This window comes from Phoca vitulina, unplaced genomic scaffold (assembly GCF_004348235.1).
Source record: "Phoca vitulina isolate PV1807 unplaced genomic scaffold, GSC_HSeal_1.0 scaffold19, whole genome shotgun sequence".
NCBI classification, from domain to species: Eukaryota; Metazoa; Chordata; class Mammalia; order Carnivora; family Phocidae; genus Phoca; species Phoca vitulina.
This window is the reverse complement of record NW_022589722.1, coordinates 20814452-20829422: the sequence shown is the minus strand read 5'-3', so window position 1 is coordinate 20829422 and position 14971 is coordinate 20814452. Positions and strand designations below refer to the sequence as shown.

Here is a 14971-nt window from a genome sequence, read left to right as displayed (position 1 = left end):
TTTTTTTTTTTTTAAAGATTTTATTTATTTATTTGAGAGAGAGAGAGCACAAGAGCGGGGAGCGGGAGAGGGAGAAGCAGACTCCCTGCTGAGCAGGGAGCCCGATGCGGGACTCGATCCTGGGACTCCAGGATCATGACCTGAGCCGAAGGCAGTTGCTTAACCAACTGAGCCACCCAGGCGCCCTGCAGCCTCTAGTTTTCCCAGTGCACCCCCCCCCCAATGTTAATGCCCCACTCCCTGGAACCAGTGAAAATGATATTCAAAAGAGACTTTGCAGATATGATTATAGTTATGGACCTTAAGCTAGGGAGAATGATTATCCAAGTGAGTCCACACAAACCCTTAAAAACAGAATTTCCTCTAGCTGGATACAGAAATGTGGCAGATGGGGAAGTTAAAAAAATTTCTAAGAATAAGAAGGACTCAGTGTGCCATTACTGGTTTGAGGATGGAGAGTGCTAGAGGCACACAATGCACATGGCCTGAAGCGGCGGGGAGAGGCTCCCAGCTGACACCAGCAAGGAAGTGGACTTCAGTCCTACAACCACAAAGAGCTGAATTGTGCAAACCACCTGAATGAACTTGGAAGCACTTTCTTTCCAGAGTCTTCCAATAAAATCCCAGATGATTAGCACCTTGATTTGGGCTTTATGAAGTCCAGAACAGAGAAACCAGCCAAACTAGTATGGGCTTCTGACCTACAGAGCAGTGAGATAATAAACTTGTGTTGTTTGAAGTTGTTTACTTTGTGGTAATTTGTTATGAAGTAACAGACATACTAGTAAGGGAAGATGAATGCACTATGTAATGATATTTGTGTTCCTTCACAGGGAGTTCAAGATCCTTCTGGACTGGTCTCTGACCTACCTTTCTAGCTCTGTTTTCTATTATGTTCCTCCATAAACTCCATGCCCCAGCTACAAAAGACATCTCACCATTCCATTGATCCAGTAGCCCTGTGTTCTTACCTGTGCTTTTGTTACTAGAAACTTAGATTGGGCCTTGCCTCCTTTCTGCTTGGATACCCCCTCTGCAGTGTTGTGGTCTAATGGATCTGGCAATGGACAGAGTTTCAGAAGGCAAGCTACATAGCATGTGTAGGTATCTGCTCATCAAAAATAAAAATAACACTTTATTCAACAAGCATTTTTGGATACCTACTGTGTGCCTGAAGCTGGGTATAAGGCAGTGAACAGCTTTCTAATAAAAATATTATTGCTTGGCATTCCTTTGTCATAAGATGAGATGTGATAAAAGATTTTTTCCTTCAGTCATAATTGGGGGACACTAGTTGAGAAAGAAAGATCTGTAAAAGTGAAAGGCACTGTAGATATAATTGACTCAGTTGATTATGATTCTTTCATTTTAAAGATGAAGAGAATTACAGTGGAGAGTGAGGGGTTTGCCTGCAGTCATTGTCATTGTGTCATTGTCAAATCCAAGATTTAGATCCCTGATCCCCAGACATAAGTCCAGTTCCTTTCCTACTATTCTTTGATTCCTCCATGTACATGTTTTTAAAAGTCACAAGAAAAGTCAGATAATCTAGCACTTTCAGGTGTAATTGAGATCAGTGTCAAAAACCTCCCACACCAGGTTTTAACAAAGTCCCTGTATGTGCCTAATACTGCAAAAATCTGCCTGTCTTTAATGGTGTCTAGAGACAGTCTCCCACAAATGTATAACATGACTGTTTTCCCTTTCAAAACAAAATCTTGACAATCAAAATTATACACAGCCTTCTTCATTTTCCAAAGCCATACATTATAGTGTTATTTCTTTCTGTTAAAAATAAGGGAAAGGAATTCTTTAAAATGCTCCTCATAGCAGATAGGGGAAAATGTAATGAGGTTGAGATAGTGGGTTCAAGCTTTCAATAAGGCATAAAGAAGCTCAAATAATAGAGGATGTTTAGACCTGTGCTGAAACCCGGAAGTTCCTTTATAAAGCAAAGGGCAACTTGTAGGAGCAGGTGAGCATGGTAATAGTGGAGGCACCATTCCTCAGTACAGGCAAGACTCAATGTCATAGCAGTGCTTGACTTTATTAACCTCTCAGCTGGACAACCACACTAACAAAGCTGAAGGGGCTGAGCTCTTGATTTTTTTTTTTCTTTTTAACTTTTAGAGAGGTGGGGATCCTCTGAGGAGCTCTTTGAGAGGTCTGGCCACAATGATGGGTTGCGGTGTGAATCAGAGAATAGAACACATTCCCTTCGGCCAATCATATCATTAGGGAAACATTCAACTGGTTTATTCAGGATAGAGCCTTTGAGGTCATCTGGTTGCCCAGTGACCATATTTTGGAGCGGGTGAGTAGGAAGACTTTTTTGTCTGATCAGCAGGTTGAGACAAGAGGGATGGTCATCCTACTTTGTCTTTGGACCTGTCATCACTGGGCCCTATTTGGGCTGCTTCCCTCTTAGAATATTACACTACTTGATATCAAGTTGACTCACTGAAAAGCTGCAGTAATTGAGACAACTTGGACCAGACTCAAGGTTAGATGAATAGATCACATATGAAGTCACTTCATGTTTGACAAAGGCACCGAAGCAATTCAGTAAAAGAATAGTGTTTTTGCTCAGATCTTATACAAAACATTAATTCTAGATGGATTACAGATGTAAATGTGCAAAGACCCTGTTTCTAAAAAAGATCACATTTGTGGGTATCAGGGGTTAGGGTGTGGACATATCTTTTGGGGGAGACAGTTCAACCCACTACAGTTTCTGTGTGAACTCTGAGGCTCTTCAAAAATAGGTGCTCTTTGAGATTCTACCAAGAGGGCCATCATACTATCTTGAAGGAGAAGTGCTTGGATACGTCTATGTTCATTTCCAAGTTTTGTTTGTTGAAGTTTTTAAAAAGTAAAATACAGAGGAACACCCTCTCTTCGCTACCCCAACTCTCTATGCTTGATCCAACAGAGACTTGCTCCCCTAACAACCCAGGCATTTACCTCCTATACTTATTCATAAACCATAACTGGGAAATAATTCTAGAAACCTTAAGCTGAATACGATGAAATTCTAACTTGTATATCCAAGCCTGAGTGTCTTTTATCCAGATACCTCTTTCCATTTGGGCAGCAAGACAGCCTCTGGGGCTTTGCCACCTTGGAGTTGGAGATTCTATCATTCAAGATTCTGATTTACTCCCTTTCTTCAAATTTTTGGTACCGAAGTGTTCTGTGTTGCAACTTTCCTCTAACTTCTTTTTCTCCACGCACTCATGCAACAACTTTTATTGCTAATTCTTCTTTGTAATCTTGCCAGTGAAGTATCTTAAACATGATGGGACTGAATTTTTAGGTCATTAGACTTAATAAACAGGTCATTACCACTATTTACTAACCTGGACTCATTAACAGAGCTCTTTGCTTTTCACCTTGCCACAACATAATGAGGCTATTAATTAAAGCAAGAGACATAAGCGCTCTGGGTTTCCTTTAATGTCATCTGGGGAGATGACTAGGTCTTTGGTCATAATTCTGTTAAATGTTTCCAAGGGGATACATTTAAATCACTGTGAAGTGATATTTCCCTTCAATATAAACTTGGTTTTCTCTTCAACTGGGCTATTTTTAGGTCCCTAAAATTCCCAGTTGTAATCCACCCAGTGCCTTATTCAGCTAAGCAGTGGAGGTAGTGGAGTGTAGCAGTTAAAAGCATAGGCTGGAGTCAGACTGCCTGGGTTTAAATGCTGGCTCTGCTACTTACTGTGTACGTTTTACAAGTTATTTAATCTCTCTTTGCCTTGGTTTTTTCATCTGGATGAGTGTGAGGATTAAATTAATTCATACATGTAAAATCCTTAGGACAGTATCTGGCACATAGTGAGTTTTTCATATGTATGAGGAGCTATTTTTATTCATTTAATCCTGAGAAATAGCTTTTGGCATCTACTGTGTAAGGCACAGTTTGGTACTATGCATTTTCTAGGATGGGGTTACGGGTTGAACTGTCTCCCCCCCAAATTCACATGTTGAAGTCCTAAGCCCCAGTACTTAAGAATGTGACCTTATTTGGAGATAGGATCTTTCTAGAGTTAAAGTGAGGTCGTTAGGGTGGACCCTAATGCAGTGTGACTGGTATCCTTATAAAAAGGGGGTCTTTGGATACAGAGACATGTATAGAAGGAAGACGATGTGATGGAGAAGGGAGAAGGTAGCCATCTACAAGCCAAGGAGAGAAACCTGAAACAGATTTTCCCTCACGGCCCTCAAAAGGAACCAACCCTACCAACACCTTATTTTTGGACTTCTAGCCTCCAGAACTGTGGGAAAAGAAATTTCTGCTGTTTAAGCTACCTAGTGATGGTACTTTGTTATGGCTACCTTAGGAAGCTTAGATGGTTGTAGTAACATGGAATCACTGTCCCCAGGGAGTGTATAATCTGGTAGGAGGGATGTATTCCATAGGGCTTTGGTCACAAGCAACAGAAATTCAGCAGATCTTCCTTAAACAAATAAGAAAGCAAAAAGATGTATTTATAAAAATACAGAGGTATTGTATTAAGCCCAATGGCAGGATCGTAGCTGGCACATAAACATCAAGAGTACTCCTCACCTCTTGCCTCTGCCCCTCACTTAGTGACTGTGACATTTCTCCCTCCGCCCCCTTATTTTCTGTACTTTCCCAATCCAGATGGCAAAAAACATGATCTTCAATTATACTTAGGTTTTGTGTATTAAATACAGCCCCTAGAAAGAAATTACATGAATCACTCAGCAGTTTCAAATTCTAATACAAGAGCACCTTATTCCTCCACCCTGGGTCAGGTGCCAGCCCCATCAGCTGTGACTGAGAGAGCAGTATTTCAGTGCACAGACATGGTGCTTCTACTGTAACCCTGTAGGTGGATGAAGGGGAGGGGCCGTGACCAAAAGGGGTAGTAGTGGGCAGATGATGGAAGGACTCCATTAATAGGGATAAGCGATCACTAGCTGTGATGCTATACCACTGCATAACCTGAAGCTGGAGAAACCTAGGGAAGATGTTGTTTTGAACAGCCTTTGGCCTCGTATAGCCCTGAAGCTGGAGTTGCTTCTTCTGCTTTCAAGGAAGTAGAAATTAGTAGTGATTAAAAGCATGGGTCCTTGAATCAGAGACAGGAGGGTTTCAATCTAACTTTGCCTTTTATTAATTATGTGACCTTGGACATGGCACCATGTCTCTGCACCTCAGATTTTTCATGTTTCAGAAAGGGAAGTAAATAATATTACCAACTACCTAAGTTTCAGGTGAGGCATAAGTGTGTACTTGACACATACAAGTACCCAATAAATGTTAGTAGTTTTTAGCATCATTAGTTTTTGATGATTCCTTTTGTGTTTTGCTTTCTCCTTCAGGCCGAATTCTCAGAGTTGAACCTAGCTGCCTATGTTACTGGGGGCTGTATGGTGGACATGCAAGTCATGAGAAATGGGACCAAGGTTGTGAGGTAAGGAGGACTGAGATACAGAAAGCCTTCATCTGAGAGGCGTGTGTGGGTGCCTCACAGAGCTAACCCCTCTGTGTGCTGCCTCTGACCTGACTTCCGCACCACAGGTGCTCTCACATAGCGAGTGTTACTTCCAGAGAGTTTTAGGTGTTGTTGCTGCAGGAATGACTAACAACACAAATAATCTAGGGAAGCAATGGTGGTGTGCTGGAATGAGCCCTGGGCTTGCAGAGAAAAGACTGGATTCCATCTCTGGCTTCGTGACTCTGTTTGGGTATATTATTTAGTCTCTCTTACCCTCTGATTCCCATCTGCAGCGTGATGATTGTAACACACAAGTAAGAGACATGTATGTGAGAGTGCCCTGTTCATTCTAAAGTGCTGTACAAACGTAAGGGTTTATTAGAATGAGCTATGGCCTGCTTCCAGCCTATGGCATCTACATGTTCAAAGAATCCCCTCCCAGGACATAAAACCTAAAAGTACTGGATATACCATTTTCCAAAGAATCTGTTTATAATGTATGCTGAGCTTGAGGGGGAGTGAGGGAATTCTTCAGAAGCCCAGAAAAGTCAAGAAAGTACAAACCCACAGAAGAGATAAAGAGTTGTATTAATATATTTCTACCTATTAATACATTTCTACCTATATTTCTAATATTAATATATTAAGCAACCAGAATAGTACAGACCAGGTCTCATGAGGGTTCAGATTTGGGGAAGTAGAGAAAACAGGAAGAACTTTGAGGAAGAGGTGGCATTGGTTCTAAGCCTTGTCAATGGTGGAATATGGTGGACATTCTATGCATCATAATGGTAAGAAACAGTCTTTGTAAATGCAAAAGAAGAGACCATGTTTGGGTAACTATGATAATTGAACTAATTCAGCCATCATTTACTGAGAGCCTACCATGTGCCAAGAAAGACATTATGTGGCTTTCCATTTCTAATAATGATGGGCTAGATTATTTGGACCAACTTTTCCATTGAAAACAACTTAAAAAATTAAGTTTTAAATAATCATCATCTTGAACGCCTTCAAAGAGTTGGCAAGATATTAAGGAATTACCAAGAAGAGAATGAAGGGGAAAAGGAAACTCAGAAAGATGAGTGAGTACAAAAGTTACCTTTTTCCAGGGTATTTGCTAAGTCTGGCAAATTTGAAAATTGGTTTTGATAGCCTAGCAGGAACAAGAGAGATAGAAATCAATGTCCAAGGCCACTCAAGGTGGGGAATGTAATGATAGGGCCTCCTCACAATAAGCTGAGACCCAAAAGGACCACATTTTCAAGGTGAATGTGAATTATAAGTACATGAGCCCTCATAAGTAATTGTAGCTTGCATTGCAGTTTGATTGGTCTTCCAGGGAACCTTAAACTTGGTTTATGGTGATCCCAAACATGCCAGAAGTAAAAGCAAATCGTATGTAGAGGAAAGTACTTTCATCCTAGCCTTCAAATAATTATTCAAATAATTTTTTTTTACAATAGCTAGCGCAGAGTCAAAGATAACCAGGCATAGACACCACGAATGAGAAGAAACAGAAACAATAGACAACAGAAAGAGACCCTGAAAAACATCAGATATTGAACTTATCAAACAGCAATTCTTAAAAAAAATACTTATTAAATTGAAAAAAATCAGGTTTGAAGATTTCTTCCAGAAATAGAAAACAGTAACAATAAAAAGTGACACAACCGATTTTTTTTTAAAAATCAAATACAACTTCTAGAAATGAAAACTACAATAACCAAAATTATTGGATGTGTTGTGTTTAGCCGCATATTACACACCATTGAAAAGGTGCTAATAAGTGAAATATAGAGCTGAAGTAATGATCCTAATGAAGCACAGAGAGAAAAAGATGGGAAGTGCAGAAGAGTTTATTAGATCTTGTGAGAAAGTCTCTCATTTAAACATAATCTCAAAAAAAGAATGGAGCAGAGGCAGTATTTTAAGAAACGATGGTTGAGAAGCTTTCAGAAGGATACCAAACCACCAAAACCAGAAGCTCAACACATTTCAAGCAGGATCAATAAACAGAATTATACACCAACACACAATAGTGTTGTAAGTACAGAAAGATGAAAAAAACCATCTTAAAAACATCCAGAGAGGAAAAGGCAGATTACTTTCTTGGAGTAACAGACTGACAGCTCCCAGGCAGCAGCGGTAGAACGACATCTTCAGGTTGCTAAAATAAAATAATTGCCAAGCTCTTCCATCTTCAGGGAAACATTTTTTATGAATAAAGGCAAAATAAAAACATTTACAAAGAGAATACCCTCACTAAGGAAGATTGTAAAGAACATGCTTTAGGCAAAAAGAAAATGATCCCAGAATAACATAGAGCTGCAAGAAGATGTGTACAACAAAGAAGGTGGTAAATGTTAATAAATATTGTCTTTAAATAATGATAATAACATCTTACAGATTTAAAAAATACACGAAGAATTAAAATACATGACAGGAAGATAGTACGGGCTAGGAGGAAATAGAATTAAGGTGTTCTGAGGCCCTGGTATTTTCAGGGAGGTAAGTAAATGTATTGATTAATAACAGGCTTTGAAAAGTCATAGATGCATGAGGTAATTGCCAGGGTAATTACTTAGAAAAAAAAAGAAAAGAAAAGAATGTAGTAAAACTTAAAAGCTGTAAGAGAGAGAGGGGCGCCTGAGTGGCTCAGTCGGTTAAGTGTCTGACTCTTGATTTCAGCTCAGGTCATGATCTCAGGGTCGTGGGATTGGGCCCCGCACTGGGCTCTGCGCTCAGTGTGGAGTCTGCTTGTCCCTCTCCCTCTGCTCCTCCCCCACCCCACCCCCTGCTCTCTCTCAAATAAACAAATAAAATATTTTTTTAAAAAGCTACAAGAGAGGGAATAGAAGAAATAGTAAAAGAGGACATGAAAGGAGAGAAAAACCAACATAGAATGTGTATTGCAAATAAAATAAGATGGTAGATTTAAATCCAAATATATAAGCAGACTGATACTATTCTAAATGGCTTGTACAGCAGTGCTGGTTATTAAAATACTGAAAATTTTCTATACAAGTTGGTGAATAGCTTCTGCCCTCGGCCCAATGAATGTCTTCAGCTACACTTACCCCATGGATGGGCAGACCATTGGACTGCTCTTTTGTCCCCCAGTTCACCACACTTCTGTCCCCCAGCTCATATCCTTGTTCTTCCCATGGTCAGAGGATGCCCAAACATTATAGGGAAGGCACACCCTTGGAAGCAGTGGTGGAATCCCGGAGAGAAAATGCCTGGTTTCCTCTGTCCCTTCAAGGCTATAAATGCCTATGAGTCCACTGGAGTCGCCCTCTCATGGTCACTTGTGAGAACTACAACCGCTGCAAAATATCCCATGAATTGTTAAATATTTATTATCATCAATATATATCATTAATTGCATTAAGTGTAAAAGGACTGAATGCTCTAGTTTATAGAGCATCTACATAAAAATTTTCAAAGTAGATTTTTTAAAATCCAGCTATATTCCTTTCAAGATATTCATCTAAAACATAAGAATATAGAAAGTTTGAAAGTTAAAGGATGGAAAAAAAAATTATATATATATATATTAACTGGTCAAAAGAAAGCTAGCTGATGTAGCTGTACTAATATCAGGGGAAAAAATAGACTCCAGGTGAAAAGTGTTACTAGGGCAAAGGAAGTAATTCATTATCATAAAGATAAGAAAGAGACAATAATTTTAAATTCATGAACACCAAACAAAAATGCCTCAAACTATACTTCAGAAAATATCAAATTTATTTGTGCTTATACCCTGTTTCCCTATCTGGAAAAGGAACTGAATTGTCTTATTTTGTAATATATAGAAACGAGAACGTCCATCCCATTAGTTCTCAAATTTGGCTACAGATTAGAATCACCTGGGAAATGTTTTAAAATCCTGATGGCCAGGCAATATACCAGACCAATTTCACTAGAATCTCTGAAGGTAGGATTTGGACATCTAGTTTTAACCTCCCTAGGTGATTCCAGTGCACAGCCTGATGGCGCACCTCCCCAGAGAGCTCCGCATCTGCCCTGCACCGGAGCTGCGTCAGCTGGGGCTGGGTGTGCTGCCAGACACAGAGACACAGGGGAAAGTGCCATGTGATGATGAAAGCCGAGTACAGTGATGTGTCTACAGGCCAAGGAATGCCAATGACTGCTGTCAATCACCCTAAGTGAGGAGACAGGCATGGAACAGATTCTCTCTCAGCTCTCAGAAGAAACCAATCCTGCCAACACTTTGATTTCAGATTTTTAGCCTCCAGAACTGTGAGAGAATGCTTTTCTGTCATTTTAAGCCGTCCGGTTTGTGGCACTCTCTTTAGGCAGCCCTAGAAAACTAATACAGTAGTGCTTTTCAGATTTTAAGTGCATATCCACCCCCTAAAGATCTTGATAAAGTGCTGATTCTCATTCATGAAGTCTTCAGGTGGGACCTGAGATTCTGAATACCTACAAGCTCCCAGATGAAGCCAATGCTGCCAGACCTGCAGCCTCAGTTTGAGCAGCAAGGGTTTGGACAAGCTCCCAGATGCTGCTGCGGCTAGTAGAACACCATACCTTGAGTAGCCAGAGCTGTGAGGGCAGTGCCAATACGGCCAAAGCCCTGGGTTCAGAGGTCCATGGGGCTATTGAAGTTTATCCTGTCCATGCCGAGGATGGTGCTTAACATCTCAGCTAGACAGCTCGTTTTGGCAAGCCACAAGTTACAGACCTGGGAAAATAATGCACACCAATCAGCCCAACTCATGGTGTGTCCTGCAGGCAGGGAGTCAGTAAGAATCTCCCTCTGCCACGTAGTGCTGTTTCAGGCTCTAACTGTGGTTTCCCAAAGTAGGAATATTGAGCAGTGCTCTTGACTTGCAGTATATGCTTTCAAAGAGACTTAGGTGTTGCATTGAAAATGCCTTTAATCACTTTCAAGTGTGCAATATGAGCAAGGCCTACATCTTCTGAAGTAGTGTTCATAGGAAGTACCTTCAGAAAAGTTTACCAGGATGGGTGGTAGAGCAGACCACAGCTGTTTTTCTCCAGCATCCATTCTTTCTTCTTTGAGGAACAGCACTTAGATTTTCCATTTGGGTGATCCCTCCCCAACTTACAGTCTGTGTGGTGTCTAGAGCTGATGTCAGCTGGTGTCAGACTGAATCAGAATACTGCAATGGGATCTAAGCCAAGCCAATGAGAATCCATTGTGAGACTTTTACTGGAACCCTTGGGTGGGAGACACGTGTGCATTCTGCTGGGGCTCCTGAGCTGGTGGGATGGATACCTAGAGCTGCTGGTGGCCATCTCTTTTTTTTCCCTTGAGGGAAGGCTTTGCTGAGGTTGAAGCCAAGGCAAAGGAAAATACAGCCCAGGGAGAGTGAATGACCTGATGATGTTATTCAGGGCCCTGGATCCAGATTCATCTCCAAACCTTAGCCAAAAAAAAATCCCCTTTTGATTAAGCCAGCTTGAATTACACATACAAAATTCATGAATTTTTATTTATTTAACAAACACTTTATAGCATTTCCTACGTGCTAGGCACTGTTCCAAGCACTTAACATGTATTGACTGATTTCATCCTTTCAGCAGCTCTATAAGGTATGTACTATTATAATCCACATTTTCTGGATAAGAAGGCTAAAGCACCAATGAGTTGGGTAATGAAATCAAGGCCTCCAGCCATTAAGTGGCAAAGCTAGTATTTAAACCTAGGCAGTCTGACCTCAGAGCCTGTGTGGGGCACCACTGCACTGGACCACCTTTTCAACAAGGGGGAGACCACTTCATAGTCAGAGCTGCTTAAAGAAGTAGTAAGTTCCTCCTTACTAGTGTTATGCAAAAGTACCACAGCCATTTGGTAGGAAAATATTGTGGGGATCCAAGCACCTGACTTTTAGTCAGTGGGAATTTACTGAAATGAAAGGACACTAATTAGTAACATGAAAACATATGAAAGTATAAAGTTCATCAATAAAGTTTAAGTGTTTGGTCCAATGCGGAATACTCTAATAATGTAATGGTGGCGTGTAAATCACTTTTAACTCTAGTATAAAGGTTAAAAGACAAAAGTATTTTGTCTTTTTTAAAAAAAGTATTATGTCTTTTAAATAACTATATAATTATAAAATAACTCTAGCTATAATGATTTGCTAATGAATATACAATATAAAAAATGTGAATTGTGACATCAAAAACATAAAATGTAGGAAGGGCGAAGTAAAAGAGAATCTGTATGTGATCGAAGTTAAGTAGTTATTGGCTTAAAATAGACTGTTATAAGATGTTTTATGTAAGCCTCATGGTAACCATAAAGCAAAAACCTATAGTAGATACGCAAAACAGAAAAATAAAGGATTCAAAGCATACCACTTCAGAAAATTATCAGGTCACAAAGGAACACAGCAAGAGAAGAAGGAATAAAAGAACTACAAACCAGCCAGAAAACAACTAGCAAAATGACAATAGTAAGTCCTTGCCTATTAATAACTACTTTAAAAGTAAATGGAGGGGTGCCTGGGTGGCTCAGTTGGTTAAGCATCTGCCTTTAGCTCAGGCCATGATCCCAGGGTCCTGGGATTGAGCCCCACATCAGGCTCCCTGCTTCTCCCTCTCCCTCTGCCGCTCCCCCTGCCTGTGCTGTCCTATTCTCTCTCTGTCAAATAAATAAAATCTTTAAAATATAAAAAATTAAAAAATAAAAGTAAATGGATTAAATTCTCCAATCAAAAGACAGAGAGTGGCTGAATGAATTAAAAAACAACAACAACAAAAAAAAAACAAAAAAAAACAAGATCCAGCAATATGCTGCCTGCAGGAGACTTTAAAAATGCTTACTTTAAAGACACACACAGGCTGAAAGTGAAGGGATGAAAAAGGATATTCCATGCAAGTAGAAACCAACAGAGAGCAGGGTCACTATACTTATATCAGACAAAATAGACTTTAAGTCAAAAACTGTAACCAGAAACAACAAAGGACATTATATAGTGATAAAGGGGTCAGTTCATCAAGAGGATACAGCAATTGTAATTATATCTGTGCACCCAACATCAGAGCACCTAAATATATAAAGCAAATATTAACAAGTCTGAAGGAAGAAATAAACAGCAATACAATAATAGTAGAGAACTTCAGTACCCCACTTTCAACAACAGGTACATCATTGAGACAGAAAATCAGTAAGATAACATTGGACTTGAATTACAATTTGGATCAGATGGACCGAACAGACATACACGTACACAGAACGTTGCATCCAATTGCAACAAAATACACATTCTTCTCAAGTGCACCAGGAACATTCTCCAGGATAGATTATATGGTAAGTTACAAAATAAGTTTTCGCAAATTTAAGAAGATTGAAATAATATCAAGTATCTTTTTAGACCACAGTTGTATGAAACTAGAAAAAAAATAACAGGAGTAAAACTGAAAAAAATCTGCACAGCAAAGGAAACAACAAAATGAAAAGACAATGTTTATCTGAAAATATTTGCCAACCACCTATCTGATAAAGGGTTAATATCCAAAATATATAAGGAACCCATACAACTCAAGAGCAAAAGACCAAATATCCAAAATTTTTTAATGGGCAAAGGACCTGAGTAGACATTTTTCCAAAGAAAACATACAAATGGTCAACCAGCATATGAAAAGATGCTCAACATCACTAATCAGGGAAATGCAAATCAAAACTTCAGTGCAACTACTACGCAACTAATGAATCATTGAACATTACATCAAAAGCTACTGATGTACTATATGTTGGCTAATTGAACTTAATAAAAAAAATCAAAACTACAGTGAAATATCATCGTACACCTGTTAGGATGGCTATTAAAAAAAGGCAAAGGATAGCAAGTGTTGGTGAGGATGTGGGAAAAAGGGAATCCTCATGCACTATTGGTGGGAATGCAAATTGGTGCAAGCACTATGGAAAACCGTATGGAGGTTAAATCTTTCATAAAAAATTAAAAATAGAGCTATCATATGATTCAACAATTGTACTTCTGGGTGTATATTCAAAGAAAATAAAATCACTATTTTGAAGAGGTATCTATACTCCCATGTTTATTGCAGCATTATTCACAGTAGCCAAGATGTGGAAACAGCCTACATATTTGTTAATGGATGAATGGGTAAAGAAAATGTGGTACATATACAATGGAATATTATTCAGCCTTAAAAAAAGCAGGAAACCTGCCATTTGCAACAACATGGATAAACCTGGAAGACATTATGCTAAGTGAGTTAAGCCAGACACACAAGGAAAATACGCATGATCTCACTTGTATGTGGAATCTGAAAAAGCCCAACCCATAGCAACAAAGAATAGAATCGTGGTTATTAGGGGCTGGCAGATTTGGGGGAATGGGAACGGTCAAAGGGTACACACTTACAGTTATAAGATGAGTAAGTTCTGGGGACAATGTACAGCATAATGACTGTAGTTGATAATAATGTATACTTGAAAGAGTAGATTTCTAGTGCTCTTAGCTGGGAAGGAAGGAAAATGGTTAACTATGTTCGGTGATGGACATATTAACTAACTTGGTTGTCATAATCATTTCATAATGTATACATATATCAAAACATGTTGTATACCTTAATATATGCAATTTTTATTAGTCAGTCACACCTCATTAAGGCTGGGGAAAAAAGGAAGTGGCAGCACTTGGATTTGAACCGTGGTTTCTGGTTCTATGCCAGGTGTATTTCCAAGTGTCTTTAAATCCTGAGATTTTGTTCTCTTCCTCACTTTACGCCTGTCCACTCCATGGCATCTGGCTCTGTTGAGCCTACCCCAGGCTGGCATGGCATGCGTGGACTCTGAGTCTATACAGAAAGCAGCAGGCTTTCTCCAGAGATTTCTCTAGGACATTGAGTGTGATGCAAGCTCATCCAGGGTATAGTATGTGTGTGTTGCTCTCCCTTAGAAATGTGTTGCTCAGATCTGAGAATCTACCTCTCTGAGCCTTCATTTATTTATATGTAAAAGGTAATCATATTATTTTACATAGTTTTGGTGAAAAGTTTGCTCATTTGTTCCATAAATATTTATTAAGGGCCTGCTAGGTTGTAGGCTCTATTCCAGATATTGGGCATTATATCAGACAGGGGCTAGGCAGAAAGCAGAGTTCACCCCCAAATGGGTTAAATAAAGATTATAATGAAGGAACCACTTACAGAGGAGCACATGTAGGACTAAGGGAACATGATGCTTCCAGAACCTAACAACAGCAGGAAGTAATTATCATCCCCAGGGATGAAGGGGCAGGAGAGGAAATAGAATTAGTAGTTTTAATGTAGTAGGGTCCACCTAGGTTTGAGTGGGAGAGTCCCCCACTTGAACCAGCAGTGGTGGAGGGAACTCAGCTACCTCCAGAGTCATGGGACTAAAGCAGGGTAGGCACGAGAAAGAAACACCACCACCCTTCCCTCCCCTGCCCTCCAGGCTCCTGCTGGGGCCTCATTTTGGCCAAAGCTAAGCAGAGACCAGTAAGAAAGCCGGA

At 39.7% G+C, this 14971-nt stretch overlaps 1 protein-coding gene across 5 annotated transcripts in view; it reads left to right on the top strand.

The window, feature by feature from the left end:
* The window catches only part of SYN3 (synapsin III), a 443568-nt gene that overhangs the window by 79559 nt on the left and 349038 nt on the right, over window positions 1-14971 (top strand). For all 5 annotated transcript variants that reach the window (XM_032416359.1, XM_032416355.1, XM_032416357.1 and 2 more), the window contains one exon: window positions 5356-5447. In XM_032416359.1, the coding sequence (XP_032272250.1) occupies window positions 5356-5447 (92 nt within the window). The remainder of the gene's footprint in view (window positions 1-5355; window positions 5448-14971) is intronic.